General features: G+C 41.1%; 1 protein-coding gene across 3 annotated transcripts in view; it reads right to left on the bottom strand.

The window, feature by feature from the left end:
• LOC147033382 (uncharacterized) overlaps positions 1-18,464 on the bottom strand; it is a 76,724-nt gene that overhangs the window by 27,922 nt on the left and 30,338 nt on the right. For 2 of the 3 annotated variants that reach the window (XM_085854676.1, XM_085854659.1), the window contains 2 exons: positions 7,437-7,548; positions 4,043-4,117 (listed from right to left, as the gene is read on the bottom strand). In XM_085854676.1, the coding sequence (XP_085710802.1) occupies positions 4,043-4,117; positions 7,437-7,548 (187 nt within the window). The remainder of the gene's footprint in view (positions 1-4,042; positions 4,118-7,436; positions 7,549-18,464) is intronic. The other variant, XM_085854669.1, reaches the window with a different exon arrangement.

Below are 18,464 nucleotides of genomic sequence, written 5' to 3'. Positions count from 1 at the left end.
AATACTGTACTGTAAACGGTAGAGACTTGTAATACGCGGCGCTACAAGATACACATTTACATCGAGAATTTTCTCCTACCCCCCCCCTCCCCCACCCCCCCAAGACCACCAGAAAAGGTAAAAATGCCCCTCTACATGAATTGCGGTCTTGCTGATATTATGTAACAAGTCTGGATGTAATCAGTCCAGAGCTGTAGTAGTAGCACAACAAACACACACAAACTCTGGTCCATGAATTACAGTGAGGATTTGGGCTGGTAGAATGGCCTCGAGGTATGCACCCTTGCCTCTGAGCTGTCTCGCCTGGGTTCGAATCCTGACCGAGTGATGACCCAGCCATAAGTATCATCCAGAGTCAGTGGTGTTCTGGTTTAGATCATCCTCTCTAAGTCTGGGAGGTCAGTGGTTCGAACCCTGTCTGAGTCGTACCAAAAATATAAAAATGGTAGGTGCCGCTTTCTTGCTTGATGCCCAGCATTTAAAAAAAGGATAGAGTGTGGACAAACAGCCATAGGTTGGTAATAATGGCACTGGCTTTGAGGGACTCAATGGACAACTCTTGCGTCGAAGTTCCTTATAAGGGAACTCACCTTCTATTATAATTATTTTCCTGATGTGTTTAATATTAAGAGTGATGTGTATGTTGTCCCTCGCATGGACGTTAAGCCGGACGTCCCATCTGTCGGAATTAGTTGGTGGCTGTTAAAGATCTCACGGTGTCCTTCGTGAATAGGAGGCGAGCAATCACCGGTACTCTGAACAAATTAAAAGAAATCCTTCCCAAACTCTCCCTCTCTCTCCAAACCACATCTGGCAAACGTGGTGAGCATGCCAATACATTACCCCCCAACATGAATTAAGGGGAGTTTTTATCCTGGAGTGGACTGAGAATGGTCTAATTATGATGATGAACGAGTTTCCATACATCATCATTGAAGTATCACGAATATACAGTTAAACCGTTTGCTTTAACCCAAAAACACTAACCATGGTTTTCAGGACTGAGCAGAGTCTCCATGGATGGGGTTATGAAAAACGGCTTTGGATGTCTTTTTCGTGAGAAAGGGGAGGTTGTTATTTGCAACATTCTATCTTAAAACTCGTCCATCTGGTTTGCATTCTCACAATTAGGCAGTGTCTTCATGTTTGGGGAAATTTCAACATGTTCATGAAATGCCCTGTAACCTAATTTATGGTTTATGTGGCTTGTTTTCTACTCCCACCCATTCATGCCCTTGACATGTGTAACCATCACATAAATACATTAGCTTCAGTGTCGTCGTTTTTTAAATGTTCATTTCTACAATATACTCAACATTACTCTACTGCTGCTGCAGATACTATTACTATGCTTATTACTTGCACTACACGCCAAGTTTAACATCCATCTGAAGGAGAGTAAACATACCGATGCCTCAACTGCCTGCGAAACACCAGGATGACATTTTATAGCTGGGTCGAGATTCGAACCCAGGCTAGACAGCTCAGAAGCGAGTGTGCATACCTCGTGGCTCTCCTGTTAGCCTTTAATGTACTCAACTTTATTACTTTTTATTAGTTCCCCACTGGCTTCACCGAAGGGAACTATAGGTTTGCTCTCTGTCTGTCCCACCTGTGGTTTTTGAGACTTTTTTTCCATACCCTTTAACATATCAACTGAAACTTGGTGCATGGCTGTATTATGATAAGTTAGAGAAAAAGTTCAAGTTTCAGGGTGTTTTGTCCTTTTTTCACAGTTATGCCCTTTTTGGACTGAGAAAACATCACATCAGTTGGGGGACATGTATTGCAAATTAAGCAATTCTCGCTCTTGTTTGAATGAGTGATGTTTCATTTTTGGAAAAGCAATCTCAGGCCTCCCGTTCTCCTTTCCCACACTCTTCCAACACCTTAACATGGACAAATGGGAATACAGAAAAAAGATAGGATTGATAAAGGGAGTGTTTATTGATGGATAACTTAATCTACCCTTGCTTATCAAAGGCAATTTTACATTATCTCTAGCCTCTCAAATAAAGGACAATTTTATGCTTTCTTGGTCATTGGAAGAGTCTTTTTCTTTCGTATGCCGCAAAGGACTATAGGTAGCATAATTTGTTGGGAGTACCCCTTTGTCGATGATGCAGTGCTCCTTGTTGATTGAAGCACGAATTTGGAGGGGGTGGGGAATGGGAGGGGTGTTGCTATGGTTGTACAGAAGAAAGAATGCTCCAACGAAGTATAAATAGAGATTAAATTTGACAAAAAATTATTGCAATACTTATATAAGTAAATGAAAAGAGTATTTGTGGGAAAATTCTGCCAATTATAGGAGTATTTCTGATAAAATTCTCCCACTTAAAGGAGTAATTTCAATACAATTCTCCCAATTTAAAATGTTAGTAAAATTCCCAATTAAAGGAGAATTTGTAGGAAAATTATACTGTTTAAATGAGTATTTTCAGTAAAAAGTTATTTCAATTAAATGAGTATTTCCAGTAAAATTCTCCCAATTAAAGGGGTAATTCCAAAAAAAATCTCCCAATTAAAAGAATGTAAGTAACATTCCCAATTTAAAGATAATTTGTTGGAAAATTCTCCCAATTATAGGAGTATTTCTGGTAAAATTCTCTCAATTAAAAAGGTAATGTCAATAAAATTCTTCCCCCCAAAAAGGTGTTGGTAAAATTCCTAAGTGAAGGAGAATTTGTCATAATATTCGCACCATAAATGGAGTAGTTATAATAAATTCTCCTCATTAAAAAATTTGGAGAAAATTTCTCCCAATTATAACAGTATTTGTAGTAATATTCTCTCAAATGAAGGAGTATTTGTGGGAAATTATTCCCAATTAATGGAGAATTTACAGTAATATTCTCTCATTTAAAGGAATATTTGTAGTTGTATTCTCCCAATTAGAGGAGTATTTGAGGAAAAGTTCACCTAATTATAGGAGTATTTGTAATAAAATTCTTCCAATTAATTGAGTATTTGTGGGAAAATATTTCGAATTGAAGGATAATGTATCGTAAAGTTCTCTCAATTAAAGGATTATTTTTAGGAAAACTTTCCAATTCATGGAGTACAGTATTTCTAGAAAAACTTTCCCAATTCAAGGAGTATTTGTAAAAAAAATTCTCCCAATTGTAGGAATATTTTTCAGAAAACTTTCCAATTAATGGAGTACAGTATTTATGGAAAAACTTTCCCAATTAAAGGAGTATTTGTAGGAAAGCTCTCCCAATTATAGGAGTATTTTAATGAAATTCTCACAATTATCTCCCAATTATAGGAGTATTTGAGGGAGTAGTTTCCCAATAAGGAGAGTTTGTAGTAATATTCTCTCGATTAAAGGAGTATTTGTGAGAAAGTTCTCCCAATTAAAATTCTCTCACTTAAGTTATCTTGTATCCTCTCTCCTAGTGTGCAAGGAGCATTTGTAGGAAATTTTGACCATTTAAAACAGCTCACATCAAATAAAATTAATAACCCACATATTTTCACATTCTGATCCTCCCTGTGGTTGTTTACATCTTGGGTTTGATAATGCTTCAATTCAATTACACAATTCAGTATTTGATATTTATGAAAATATGTTTCCTCTCCAATTCTTTCCCAAAACCTGACTTTAATTGGCTTTGGCAAAGAGGTCAACACCAGCGGAGCCATAGCATGCTCAGCCAGTTAGAAGTGCTGTATTATAAAAATACTAGAGTTGAGTACAACCTTGAAACAAAGAAGGCACATTCTCATTAGGATATTCAAGGTTATTTCGGTGAAAGGTGAAGTTTTGTGTGCAAACATTGTGCACACTCCGTGCCTTTTCGAAACCTGCACGCTCAAATTTTGATCATGTATGTTGAGCAATTAACAAAACATTTTAGTAACTCCGATTATTTAAGTGAAACTGGAATTAATTTATGTCTGCAACTGGTCAAAGGAACGATACAGCATTATAACTATCAATTTTCCTTAACAAAGCAATCAAGTGACACAATCGGTATAAACCATCACAAGAAGTGATTCAGTGCTTTCAAGCAGTAGATAAAACAATGGAACCAACCTGGCTTTCCACAAGCTGTGACTGATCCCTCCGACGTCTCCTCAAAATTTTCCAACTGTTGTCGCTTTGCAGCTCCTATAGGAAACATTCAATGATGAGACATTTCACTTGGAGTACCGCCTCTAAGTAAGCACAACATTCTAGGGCATCATCAACTATGTAACACAATTGGGTGTGGTTGGGACAATTCTAAGTCAATTGTGATCGTAATATCACACACTATTTTATATAAGTATCAAAAATATGACTGTCAAGATAACCAGGAGAAACGATCTGTCTAATCTGGGTTTGAATTCTGATCAAGCTCTAAACTGCCATCCTGGTGTTTCAATGGCAGGGAGGAAAAGACATCAATGCATGTACCGTCCTTCAAATGGACGATAAACTGCGTGTCTCATCGGCTAGCCTTAGTTGGTGGACGTTGAAGATCCGACAGTGTCCTTCACAAAGAGGCAGTGAGATATCACTGGCACCCTGAATAAATTACATATTCTGCACCATCAGGCAGATATTCTATCTAGGAGTGGTGACCTGTACAGGATTGTAACCCCTAGCCGACGAAACACTCAGCAGATTTTGTGCGCCTACTTTTGGAGACACACACAAGGTATGCACAATTGATGAGAAATTACATAACTGACCAAATACAGCACTGGATTATTAGGAAGAACCAAAAGAGGCAAAGATGGAGTCATCAGGATGAACCTGAATAGAATTTATTACACCTCCGAAACATTATAATATATATATATATATATATATATATATATATATATATATATATATATATATATATATATATATATATATATATTACACACACACACACACCTCCAGATATTTACATCATAGATGCTTTCATGGAAAATATCGTTCAAATTGAACTTCAAAATCCCATTGATTTTAAAGATGTATTAAAGAGAAAATACATTACTGACAAAAAAAAAACATTGAGTGGAAATTTTGCAAAATTGCTTCAATCACCCTAATCCTCACGTTATGTTAATAATTCGTTATTTCTCTTAATTCGATCTTTAATTCAATTTATTTTGCCTTCCTAACTCCAGAGAATCCCCACAAAGAACCCAAGTGTGGCTGCCTTCACGTCGATGCAGCTGGTGAATTATTTTCGTTGAATTGAATTGTTATTTTCGTTGCACTCAATGAACCAGTTGAATGAAGCTGGTTAATTTTGGCACATTCCTAAATCTTTTCTTCACTCAATATAATTCTCCAAACAGTTGAAAAAGATAAGTTTAATGCTTTGGAAATTACACATTTTCTTGTGTATGTATGGTCGATAATAGCCTTGCTTGCTTAAAGTAAATACGTATACAGGCTTAGTTATAAGACTCGTTATCTCGATTATAACACCAAGCTTGCACACTAAAAACTCAGCTCGCCGTCACACGAACCATATGAAATTGCTGTGGCACTTAGCGGACATGCCGACAATGTTTGGGAAGTCTTGGCGTTCCATAGTACCACTTGCATTTTGCACAATGCGTATTTTTGTCATTCCCCGTGTACGGTCTGTCGTCTGCTACCAGCTATGTTGTACTGCTATCCCGTGCATGTGCACAGGTATCGCAAGTTTCTTTGAATTATCAGATTTCATTCCGGAATGTGAATTTCAACACTTATTCAGTCTGGACGATATCCGATCCTCAAAACCAGAATCATATTTCGATGATATACTTTAATTAGTCCATGAGAGTAGATCATGGAAAATTGCATCATATAATGCATGAAATTGCTCCAAGCTCCAAATATGAAAACTATAGAACTTACAAAAGTGATATATATATATATATATATATATATATATATATATATATATATATATATATATATATATATATATATATATACAGCGATTCATAGCTATGATGAACAGGCATTCTACATGAGTGAGGGAAGTGGAAAAAAAAACTTTATCGTTTGGAAATTGTTGCGGCCTATTCCAAGTCAATGCATGGTTGAGCAGGCCAAAAAAAAACATGGCGGCTTCAGACCCCAGGATACGCCTTAAGACCCCAGAAAGCGAGGTGGCCGAGGATGGTGCCTGATAAAATATATAATTAAATAAGGCCATTAATTCTCTTCAAAAGAGATGTTTTAATTAACCAAAACACCCAATTTTCACTCAAGCTCTTCCTTGGAGTTTTCTTAGTGTGCATGCAAAGTTTCAGGCTACTAGGTTTTATGGTTTTGGAGTTATGGAGGACAAACACACTGAGACATTTATTGGTGTAGATATATTCTCATGCCCAACACGTTAAATTAGTTATTCGTGCCTGTCGTATATGTCCATTATAACTCCTTAAAAATAGTGAGGTTTCCTGTTTGGAATGATTTTCAATTTTGTTTGATTGTCAGGCAGACAGACAGACAGACATAATATAAGTATTATCCCACTCCTCTCTGTGCATGCGCGATCGGGACAAAATCAGAGCCAAGGTACGGTAAACCGAAAGACTTGTATTCCTAATCATGTTCCGATTTGTGTTCAAATTATAACATTTGATTTAAATAAATTGTTTCTCGATCATAATATTATAGGACAGACAGACAGATGGGCATGAACTGATTGCTTAACCCTGCCTTTTTGATCCGCATGCGTGGGGTAACTACCAACGTCAAGGATGGGTGACGTGGTGGAATGGCATGCGATAGGAATTCGGGATGTACCGTACTACTACTGCTACCAACAACAGCAACCCAGGCAAAAATAACATTCCTTTCCTGCATTAATTATATGCAGTCTACTGTAGTATATGAGAGTACAACTCTCAAATACTGTAGTTCTAACTGTAGCATTTTTGTCTGGGACCAATTGATAGTTGGGCATTGTGCTTTGACAAAAGTTTCCCTTTAACTGAACCATTTGGAGTAAGATGTTGTTAAGTATGTTGACGAACTTCATTGACAATGTGTGAAGCGGTAAGAGACGAGACAGAAAGCCGGACATATACCGTTGTATTATTTATATAAACATTGCAAGCATAAATAAAATAATGTGACACTATTAGTATTACTCCTACTGTAACTACTTCTGATCAACGTGCACCAACGACCAGTGCTTACAGACAGTTCCTGTGGCTTAATGTCCAACCAAGGGATGGTGAACACACTGATGAATTGTCCTGCATGTGAAACACCAGGATGGCAGTTTATACATAGCTGGGTCGACCTTCAAACCCACACTAGACAGCTTAGAGGTAAGTGTGGGTACTTCGAGGCCCATCCTCCTGACACAAGTATGCAATAATGTGGAAGTTTTATGTTAAGCATACAAATAACTTTCATAGTATAGTACTCGACTCCATATTATGACGTCACTGATGGTGTTGATGTATCAGAAGCCACAGCTTTCAAAGTTGGCATCACTCACCGCAAGACACCGAAAGGTCTTCATCCGATTGTGAATCAAGCTCCTTGTCCAAAGGGATGCAGCGACCGGAGCATTCAAAGTCGATACCCACAACTTCCAACTGAAAAGGCAACTGTACATATTCAAATATGACATAAACATGAGCGTTCTCCGTTCTAACTCTCACATTACATGATTTGCTTTTTTACAATTTGATATTTCATCAACAAAAGGTAAAACTGCTTTATTTTCCAAGTCTAGTTTTTTTCCCATCCAATCTGCAAGCCAACTTAATTAACCAGCATTTGTAACCTCCATGCCTCTCAGACAGGATTCCAACTAAAGTTTTCAAACGAATGTAAAGAAATATAACTGATTGACATACTACTCTCAAATGATGTGTTACACTCGCTAATATTGGTGTTAGAGGGGCAACTTAGCTAAATATAGCATAACAATTGTGCATTTTGTGAGGAAAGCACCAAATTTGGCACACTAGTAGCCAATCATATTATGAACGGATTTGGATATTGGGCCATCTCAAAGTTTTTGATGGCAGTGGAAAATGGCTGCCACAGCCATCAGCGGCTGAATTTGAGATCACCCAATATCCAAATCTGTTCATAATATGATAGGCTACTAGTGTGCCAAATTCGGTGCTTTCCTCACAAAATGCACAATCGTTATGCTAAGTTGCCCCACTATTGATGGTTAAGGTGGCTGGCTTAAAAGCTTAGGGTCTTGAGTTCAAGCCCCTGTTTTATCAGTTGAATTGACACCAGGCAGGTTGACTCAGCCTGTCATCCATCCGAGGTCGGCGAAATGAGTACCGGCTTGCTGGGATGATTGAGCCATTCGAGTATCCTGTATCGGAGTGGAGATCCTCCAGGATTGTGCCCAATAGCTCATTAGACTGCTTCGGCAGTACCGATGCTCTGTACAGAGTATGGTCCTAATGGATGGATGATCGGGGCACTGCATCAGCAGCACACCTGCACCCCCAGAAATTGATGCAGCCAAGCAGCCACAGGCTGCAGATAAATAAACAAAAGAACACATAATGGATCAGGATGCAACAGAACAAAAGTAACAGCAGAAAGAGAAGACGGAAATACCAAAAGCAGGGTCGAGGGCCAAAATAGATGGAGACAGATTACAAGGGATGAGGGTCGGGGAGAAGGGCAGGGGGTGGATAAGATGGATATAGAAGCAAACTCTTAAGAAGGAAAAACTGGACGAAATTTTTTTGGTTGGTGGGGAGGGGGGGTGGTTAACGGGATTTTGGATGTGAGATGACCTGAGATGGAAGTGAACAGTTGTCTTTAAGACCTGGAGGGAAGAATGAGATTGAAGAGGATGTGGAAGTCAGTTCCAAGTGGGGTAAAAGAGGAATGAATGAGTGGAGGTGAGAGGTGATCCTGCAGATTTGTAGAGTAAAGTTTTATTTGTTCTTTAGCTGAGTCTTTTATACATAAACCACAAACTACATACATATCTGGATGCATCACCTGGAGGTACCTCTGATCTGTTCAACACAATGGCTGAAGTCAACAGGATGTACAAAAATGTATCTTCCTCTTGCACTGGGTGTTGGTATGGCAACGGAATAAATAAAAATTAGAAGATAACTTCACCGCTATGAGAAGAAAACTTGATGGTGTCGGAAAATCTTCGAATTGTTCAGAAAAGTGTATCGAGGCAAAAACAAACGAAATATTTCAGTTTGGGTAAAACAGAAGAGAATACAGAGTAAACAAATTGAAGGAAAGAAAAAAAAAACCCACCGAACAAGTCACAAACACACTTTCCCGGGGCAGACTCACAAAGTTCAGGTGTTACAGTTTCTGCAGGTACAGTATCGTGGAATACAAACCGAACGAAATGTTGGAAGGAGACTGTGAATATCATCGCCACCTGAGACTCTATCACCTTCGGGATCGCATAACACAATGCACCTGCAATCGCAAACCCACCTGAGAACACCGCTATTAACCATTTATATCGCTTACATAGCACAAGGAAAACCACAAGCCTCTATGCACTTCGCAGAGGGTGTAGATACGAACAAGGTTGCAACATATTGTCCAAAATGAAGTCGTTTGGAGAAGGACAACTTGGAAAACATTAAATAAATAAATCAACTTTTTAAAACTTTCAATAAATAAATCAACTTTTTAAAAGTTTTTTTTTTAACCTTTGTTCACTAGTTTCAGGGAGTAACTAAAAAAATTTAATGAGAAATTGTCAAAGGGAATTGTAGTTAAAATGAATGTTTTTAGTCATTTAAAGGCTTGCACCTGGTGGAGGATGGGGATGGCAGGTCGCAGGTGGAAGGCACCTTCATCAGACACAACATGACCATAACTTCTGTCCTTAAAACATGTAAACGGTCGACTCGCATATGCAATCTCCTCCTCGTGTTACATGAGATCGTCTTGCTCTTTTATGAGCCTCGATCTTGTAAAAAAAAAAAAGAAGATCTGAGCAAATCCTCAGGGAAAAAATGAAACCAGACGAAGTAACTTGTAAACACGAACATTTGAACGTTCTTTGTTTGTAGTGTGGACTGTAGATCACACCAAACAGCATCATTTGGGGTTCTAAAGATCCTGTTTAATATCTTTCTTCATGGGGTCATGCAGCCTCCCCCCCCTGGTCCCCATTCTCACCACCCCCACCTCTCACCCCACCTCGAAGAGTTTGGCTCCCAGCTCGATTTACTGAAAAGTAAAATGATCTCAGCATTCCAGCACGAGACTTTTGCAATTATTTATTTACCATTTACTCACTGCTATGTTGTAGTATTGTGGTACCAAGAAATGATCTTGAAGTTAAAGATCCTGTGCACAATTCTTGCTCTTGATATCACCCTCGCCTTTGCTGTCTTCATGAGGGAGAGAGAAAATGGGCATTTAATGGACAATCACGTGCATCTCTGATGCTGCTTGCTGCTTAATGAATAATGTATATGCTGGCAGGATAGCCTCGGCCCGAGAGGTATGCACACCCCGATCTGAGCTGTCGAGCTTGGGTTGGAATCACCACCCAGCTACACAATGTCATCCTGATGTCTCCCAAGCAGGATGAGACATCAGTGTTTGCGCCTTCCCTTGGATGGACGTCAAACTGGGTGTCCCGTCTGCCTCGAGCATATACAACAAGGGGGTCAGCTAGGCCGAAAAAGAATGGGATTTTTTTATATATGGTCGAGGGTCGTGGAAGAGCAAGTACACTGAATGGATCAGAGGGCAAGAATAGACCGATGGTGGACCGTGTGTGCCCTGCAGAAACCATGAGAAGACAAAGCATGGAAAGAGCAGGGGGTGCAAGACCAGAAAGGGGGTGGTGGAAGACAAGGAGACCACCGACTTGTCTGCAATGGCGAAGTGATAGACCCATAATTCACTCAGCTTCATCGCGGGAGATTCCAGGAATCCTGAGAGCCTTGGTTTCCACGGTGTCAAACTGAGCAAGATGTGAGGCAGGAGAACCAGCCCAGAGGGGAGAGCAGAACTCCATCATCAAGCTGCAGATGAACGCCTTGTTGGTGGATAGTAGTTTAGGTGTGCCAAGGAAGGACTTTGTACAATGGCGGTTGACTTTGGAGGTCAACTTTGAAATGTGGTGTGCCCATGAAAGATCACTGTTGATTGTGAGATACAGGAGTTTAAATGACTGAACTTCCTCAAGAGGATTGTTGAGAAAGTAGATGGGGGAGGAGGGGGGATTGCCAGGCGTTCCTTTTGGAGAGAGAGTGAGATTTCTCAGGATTGAAAGACATATTCCAAGTGAATAAGGAAAGTAATGTTCATAAACGTTGAAGTTTTAATGAACATATAACTTTGTGACTACAATCACCACTTGATGAGTTTTTTTTTAATCCCTCTGTCATGTGTCATCGAAAGCTAAGATGGTTTCGGTTTCTGGTCAACACAAAACATTTAACAAATTACACACACACACACACACACACACACACACACACACACACACACACACACACACACACACACACACACACACACCTCCATTTCGATGACATGACATGACATGTCAAGCAGAAAATAAACCAATGTCACCCGCAGGGTGACCCGTATCTTCCCAAAAGGTGGCCACGTGTGACTTCTTTAAGGTCACACTGAGGTGAACAGAGCTGCTATCCACCAGGAGTGACTCCTTGAGGAATATCTGCCGACGAGAGATTCCGATGAGAATCGTTCTACAGAGTAACCATGAAAAATATGCGTTTGCCTCATAACGTCACCAAATGACGTCATGATGTCTCAAGCTTGACATATCTAGAAAGCACTCATCGAGGTGTTCAATTTGAGATACTACACGATATGGTTCCTAAAACTTGAAAATTTGACCTTGGGGTCAAATATGTTTGACCTCAGCTGCTAACCATGAAGGTCAAGGCCAATCGCCACCAAAAACTAATCAGCTGAGAGCCAGACCATATACTACATTCCCATAAAGTTTGGAGATGATTCGATTAAAATTACTCAAAAAATAAGGGTTTCGTCGACCTCCATGATTTACCGCAAAGTGACCTTGACCTTTGACCTTGACCTTTATGTGTGCTGAAGGGTATTGTAATAATACTGCGATATGTGTACCCACAAGAGTTTCTGATGAGAATTGTGCTCTACAGAGTGATATAAAGGTGAAAAATCCAATGATTACAGACAAACAAACAAAAAAAACTTACCAAGTAACAGATCTTGCAAAAACTTCGTTTTGGCAAGATAATAAAGCATGCAGCACAATGTGGTCGTGGACGCAACAACGATCGTGTTGGTCGTCGTCGAAACAAGTCACCCACGAAAGAGATTGCGACAGACAGAGTAGTTTGGCACAAAGCAGATAACCACGTGCAGTTAGGTCCCAACATTAAAACAAATCGATCTATCTCTCTCTCTGAAAACATAATCTCCACCGGTTGGTCAGTCTGTTTGTTTGTTTGTTTGTTTGTTTGTTTGTTTGTTTGTTTCTTTGTTTGTTTGTTTGTTTGTTTGTTTGTTTGTTTGTTTGGGGCGGGGCTTCCCAGTTCAGGGGCGGGGCTTCAAAATCAAATCACCGCCATTTTGTTCCCTCCTCACGGCCTCTTTTGTAAGGCTCGCACTTTCTTACACTCTCACGGCTTTATCTCACCTCGAATTAGATATCTGATTTCATTTTTTTGTAGTCACTAAGATCGTGTAAGTTTCAGTTGCAAAAAGAAAACGGGAAGAAAAATTGCATTTTGAGATAAAAATGCATTTTAAGTGAAATTAAGGCCTGTAATATAAAGGTCCATTCACACTCGCTCACGACTTTATCTTCACTCAAATTCACCTGCTGGTTTAATTTTTTTTTTTGTAGTCATTAAGATAGTTTAAGCTTTGGTTTGGCAAAAGGTGAGAAAAAAATCAGACAAATATTGGCGTTTTAGACAAAAAATGCTTTCAAATAGCTGTTTTGAATGTATCTGGTCAGACGTGATGTGGGGAGGTGAGGGGAGGAGTCGTAGTGATGGGGGAGAGGAGAGAAGGGCAGGAGAGGAAAGGTGGAGTAGTGAGGAGGGGGAGGAGAGAGGGGGATGAACAGAGGAAGGGGAAGTAGAAGTGCGACGGTAGTGTGAGGGGAGAGGAGGAAGCGGAAGTCGAAGAGTGAGGGTAGGGTTCCCTACTTGGGAATTAGTTATGATGCCGTTTTGAATGTATCTGGTCAGACATGATGTGGGGAGGGGGAGAGAGGAGGAGGAGAAGGGAGGGAGCAGTAATGAGGAGGGAGTAGTGAGGAAGGAGAGGACATGAGAGGGGGAGTAGTGAGGATGGAGAGGAGCAGGAGAGGAGAGGGGGAGTAGTAAGGAGGGAGAGGAGAGAGGGGGAAGAGAGGGAGGTGTAGTGAGGATGGAGAGGAGAGAGGGAGTAGTGAGGAGGGAGAGGAAAGAGGAGCAGGAGAGGAGAGGGGGGAGTAGTGAGGGGGGAGTAGTGAGGAGGGAGAGGAGAGAGGAGGAGGTGAGAAGAGGGGGAGTAGTGAGGAGAGAGAGGAGAGAGCAGGAGGAGAGTGAGGAAGTGAAAGAGAAAGGGTAGGGTTCCCTGTTCGGGAAAACTGAATTTAGGGATCGAACTTTCAAACCTCTCTCCCTCCTCCAAATCCTGGTGGCATCGAATCAAATCTGTTTCTGGTGTATGTTCCCCCTCCATCCTCTCCCTTGCCTCAAATGGCAGCACTGCTGTTACCACACGTGAAAAGGCTGAATGCCTAAACTCGGTGTTTGCAGCTAAATCTTGTGTCCAAAACCCATCACTTTCTGTACCCACCTTACCCAGTCGCACCCAACTGTCCCTGGACTCTGTGTCCTTTTCTCCTGACAAGGTGGAGAGCTTGCTGTCAAACCTCGACTCAGATTCTGCAACCGGTCCAGATAGCATCAGCCCACGTGTCTGAAAAACCTGCTCCCCTGCTCTTGCTCACCCTCTCTCTGTTCTATTCACTCTCTCATTTGCTCAAGGTCATCTGCCATCTGCTTGGAAATCTGCTAACATCACTGCCCTGCATAAAAAAGTGCAAAAACAGATCCCTGCAACTACAGACCAATCAGCCTTCTCCCAATCATCAGCAACGTTATGGAATCCATCATCGCTTCAGACATGAAAGAGTTCTTCTTCTTCAATGGCTTCATTTCCGATCATCAATTTGGTTTCAGACCAGGTCACTCTACCCTGGATCTGCTGCTTCTGCTCTCCCAACAATGGATGGAGGTCCTCAATGCCAGACAGGAAATCAGAGCCGTATCCCAAGACATATCGTGTGCTTTTGACACAGTCTGGCACCCTGCCCTGCTCACCAAACTCTCTTCCTATGGTATCCAAGGCCATCTCCACTCATGGCTCGCAGACTTCCTCTCCTGTCGCAGTCAACGTGTGGCCCTAAATGGAGTTCTTTCATCCCCTCTTCCCGTCCAGGCTGGAGTTCCTCAAGGGAGTGTTCTGGGCCCTGTTGTTTTCTGGTTTTCATCAATGATCTCTCTGACTCTCTGGAAAATCCTCTTTATTTCTTTCCTGATGACTCCACCTTCTGTCGTAGAAACTGTCATACCTGAGACCGGTAAGCCACAGCTTCTTCCCTCACTGCAGATCTGGGTAAAATCACAAACTGGTCCAACACATAGAACATGGCTTTCAAGGCAGACAAATCTCACATTCTTACTCTGTCTCTCTGAAAGGATCGTTTAGACCCCCCCCCATCTACTTTCTCAACAATCCTCTGGAAGAAGTCCTTTCATTCAAGCTTTTGGGTCTCACGATCTGCCATGATCTTTCCTGGGAAAGCCACATTTCCAACCTTGCCTCCAAAACCAGTCGCCGACTGGGAATCCTCCATCGTGCAAAGTCCTTTCTCGGCCCACCTGAGCTCCTGACCACTTACAAAGCTTTTGCCGGCCTGATGGAGTCTCGGAGCTGGTGCTCCTGCCTCTCATGTTTCTCGGCTTCACACTGTGGAAACCAAGGCATTTAGGATCACTGGTATCTCACGCGGTGAGGCTGAGTCTTTTGGCCTCTTACTCTCTCACCGCAGACAGGTCGGTGCTCTTTGTCTTCTCCCGTCTCTTCTCCGGCCTCACCCCCCCCCCCCCATATTTCCACAAGGTGCTCAAGATCAGCCAACAACCCCCTTCTAGTAAAAGTACCAAAATCATGAATCACTGCTCACCTTCACTGTTTCATTCCTCTTTTTTCCTGCCTTTGAAATAAACTCCTTCACTCTGTTCAATTCCATTCTTCCCTCCAGGCCTTCAAAACAGCTGTTTGAGACAGAAAAAACAGAGAAAACGCAAAACCTCTCATCACCCCCCATCCAAATCCTCGATCTTTTCTACCCCCGTTAATCCACCCCAAACCCACTTCCTTCAAATTCCCTGCTTTCCTAATTGAAAGTTCCTGTAATTCCATCTTGTATACCCTGTGTTCCCCACCCTATCCCTCTCCCTTCCACAGATCTCCTAATGTCTCTGTTCCCCACTGTTTTGTCCTTCCCTCTTTTGCCCCTCTTGTCTCATGCTCCCCCCCCCCTTGCTGTGCGTTGTGTGTTAGCTCTAATACGAGCCTCGACAATGTATTCAAAAAAAGAAAAAGAACTGAGGTCATTATATTTTTTCATTTTCACAGGATGTATGAATGCTTTATTTCAGGTGCGTAGCAACTATTTTCAGGTGTTTTCAGGCATTATATTTTCAGGTGGCCAGTAATTGAATATGTAGACCGATGATGGAATCCAATATTTATGAATAACGTTTGGTTTTCAGGAATTTTTAATTTGTGAAGTGGTGAATTCAATGTAAGTCAGTCAAGGCAGGTTATCCTCTCTTTCAAGTCAAGTCAAGTTGAGAACGGGAGAGTTGAGAACTTGAAATCAAATTTTACATTGTGCGGATGTTGCGCGGGTACCTGCTGGTAAGAAAGAAAACACCTAAAATGATCATTGATCCGCCATGAATAAAAGTGAAGCTGTTTCGGCCCTTACCCTTCGTCAAAGCAAAAGTGGACCAACTGGCTGAATACAAAAACTTTTAAACACTGGACCAAGAACGGAGTGATACGTGATAATAATGAAACAAAAAATACACAAGGCTTCTTCAAATTCATAATCAAGAACACGGAGTGCACTTTTGCCAATCTTACAAGACTGTATCACATCAATGGGACACTACCAATTTCTTCAGCTGTAGCTACAGCTGAGCAATAATTCAGCAGCTCATAAAACTGATCAAGAACCATCTTCGCTTCGTATTATTCAGCATAGAAAAGGACCTTGCATTGAAAGTCGATTACTCATTGGTGATTGACAGCTCTGCTAGAATATGCAAAAGGTGCAAAGATGTCATGCAAATGGCAGTTCAAAGTTGAATTTGCATTTGCCGTATAAATAATGCTATATAATGCATCTGTCGATTGTTCAGACAGAAAATTGAGACAGCAAAATTGATGTACTCAGTCCATCATGGTTTGATTTTGCCCCAGCCGTGTTGGTCGATGGTTGAGAACAATAAGGTTAACATCCGGCCAAAATCTGGATACGCCACTGCCATCTGCCAGAATTAGTTGGTGGATGTTAAATATCAGATGGTGTCCTTCATGAAGAGCAGGTAAGCTATCACAGGTACCATGAACAAATTGCAAATTCCTGCTAAATGGGCTTCGATTTCGGCTTAACTTCTCGTTTGACTCCTTGTTCCAGAACCCCTTCTTCCAGTGACTGGTGACCTTGGACATTACACCTTGATGATGTGCATTGCTCTACCAGGTGCAAATACCACTGTTGTTGCACGTTTTCCAGCTCCTATCTATTCGTCCATTGATGACACTTGAGACATCCCCCTGATAAGACCATAACTCCATAGAAAATGCATTCGCCTGTTGATGCAAACACAAGGTGAGCCTTGTGGTGGGAGGTGTTGGGTTCAGCTGCATCAAAAAACTTTCTCTCTATCTCAAACAGAACCAATTGAAAGCGTCCAAGGTCAACAGCCAAGTTATAATTTACTCCCACACATTCAAAAACAGATTCCGCTTCTGAACTTAGTGGCTTCCTGCCTCATCGCTTAAGTGCTTTCTTGGTTGAAAACATAACTTTAACATGAATATATATATATATATATATATATATATATATATATATATATATATATATATATATATATACATACATACACACACACATATTATAAAGCAAAAGTGTCTGACCATCCGTTTGTCTACCCGTCCCCGAACCATTGGGATTTGGGGAGTTTCTCCCATTCTTTCTTGCACATTTGCTCAAGCTCTGTCAAGTTAGATGGGGAGTGTCAGTGAACAGCAATCTTCAAGTCTTTCCACAGATTCTCAAAGGGATACATGTCTGAGCTTTGGCTGGGCCACTCAAGGACTTTCATGTTGTTGTTCGGAAGCAATATTCCAGTGTTGTTTTGGCTGTATTGTCCTGTTAGAACATAAGTCTTCGCCGCAGTCGAAGGCCACTGTCACATAAAGCCTAGATTTGTGAAGTGCTGAGGGTATATGATGGAGATATTTAAGATAATGCATAATTTGAACAAGAGGATATGATTGAGATGTTTAAGAGAATTAAGGGCATTGACAAAATTAGTGCAGAATAATTATTCAATACAACAGACAGTGATATGACCAGGGGCCATAGCCTCAGAGTAAAGAAGAGGAGAGTTAGCATGGTAGTAAGGTAGGGGTCTTTTACTCAAAGAGTAGTTAATGCATGGAATGGTCTCCCTGGAAAGGTAGTCGTCGCAGTAATAGGAGATAAGTTTGAATTGGAATTAGATAGGTACCTGAAAGTTATGGATAGAGAGGGGTTTTGGGATATTGGCAGGACTTTTAAGTAGCTCGAGTATGGATGAGTGATTGTGGACATCAGTGTGGAGTGCCATGTCTGTCGGGTCTCGTCATGGGCTGGTGTGGTAGATATTGTTCGTTTATCAACCAAGAACTGCCTTCAATACCCTCCCTCCCCCCCCCCATCAACATAATAAAATAAAAACACAAAAAATTGCTTTAAAGAAAATAAATAACAATTAAAATAAATATATTTCCTCTTGTTTTACTTTGACACTCTTGGTCACATCCCCGAGCTGCTACGAAGCTGAGAAATGCCTCACAATCAGCCATAGCATGTCACTGCATACATTCTGGGCACAGTTATGATGGGAGAAATACAGATTCTTGACTTCATGCCAAACAAACAACCATCAATTAATTTTGGAATCTTGGCATGCTGAAGCTCAGACATGAGGGCTGAATAAAATAAACTTTAGAAATTCCCGCTCATTACTCCCCTTTGATACGAAAAGACAAAAAACTGTTTGGTGAAAACTCCAAGAACAAGGACAGTGTGGATCACAAATAACTCACAACATGTCTGGAACAATGAACCCAGACTACACGCCAATCAAGCCACGACAGACACTCCCAATCACACAATCTTCACCGAGACAGACTTGCTCCACCCATATGACAACCTCGCCCACGTGGCCAGATTGCCTTACCAAGGAGG

This window comes from Eptatretus burgeri, chromosome 2 (genome assembly GCF_056783735.1).
Source record: "Eptatretus burgeri isolate ZD-2024b chromosome 2, Ebu_testis_v1, whole genome shotgun sequence".
NCBI classification, from domain to species: domain Eukaryota; kingdom Metazoa; phylum Chordata; class Myxini; order Myxiniformes; family Myxinidae; genus Eptatretus; species Eptatretus burgeri.
Note: the sequence above shows the minus strand (reverse complement) of the source record. Positions and strands in the feature narration are given on the sequence as shown.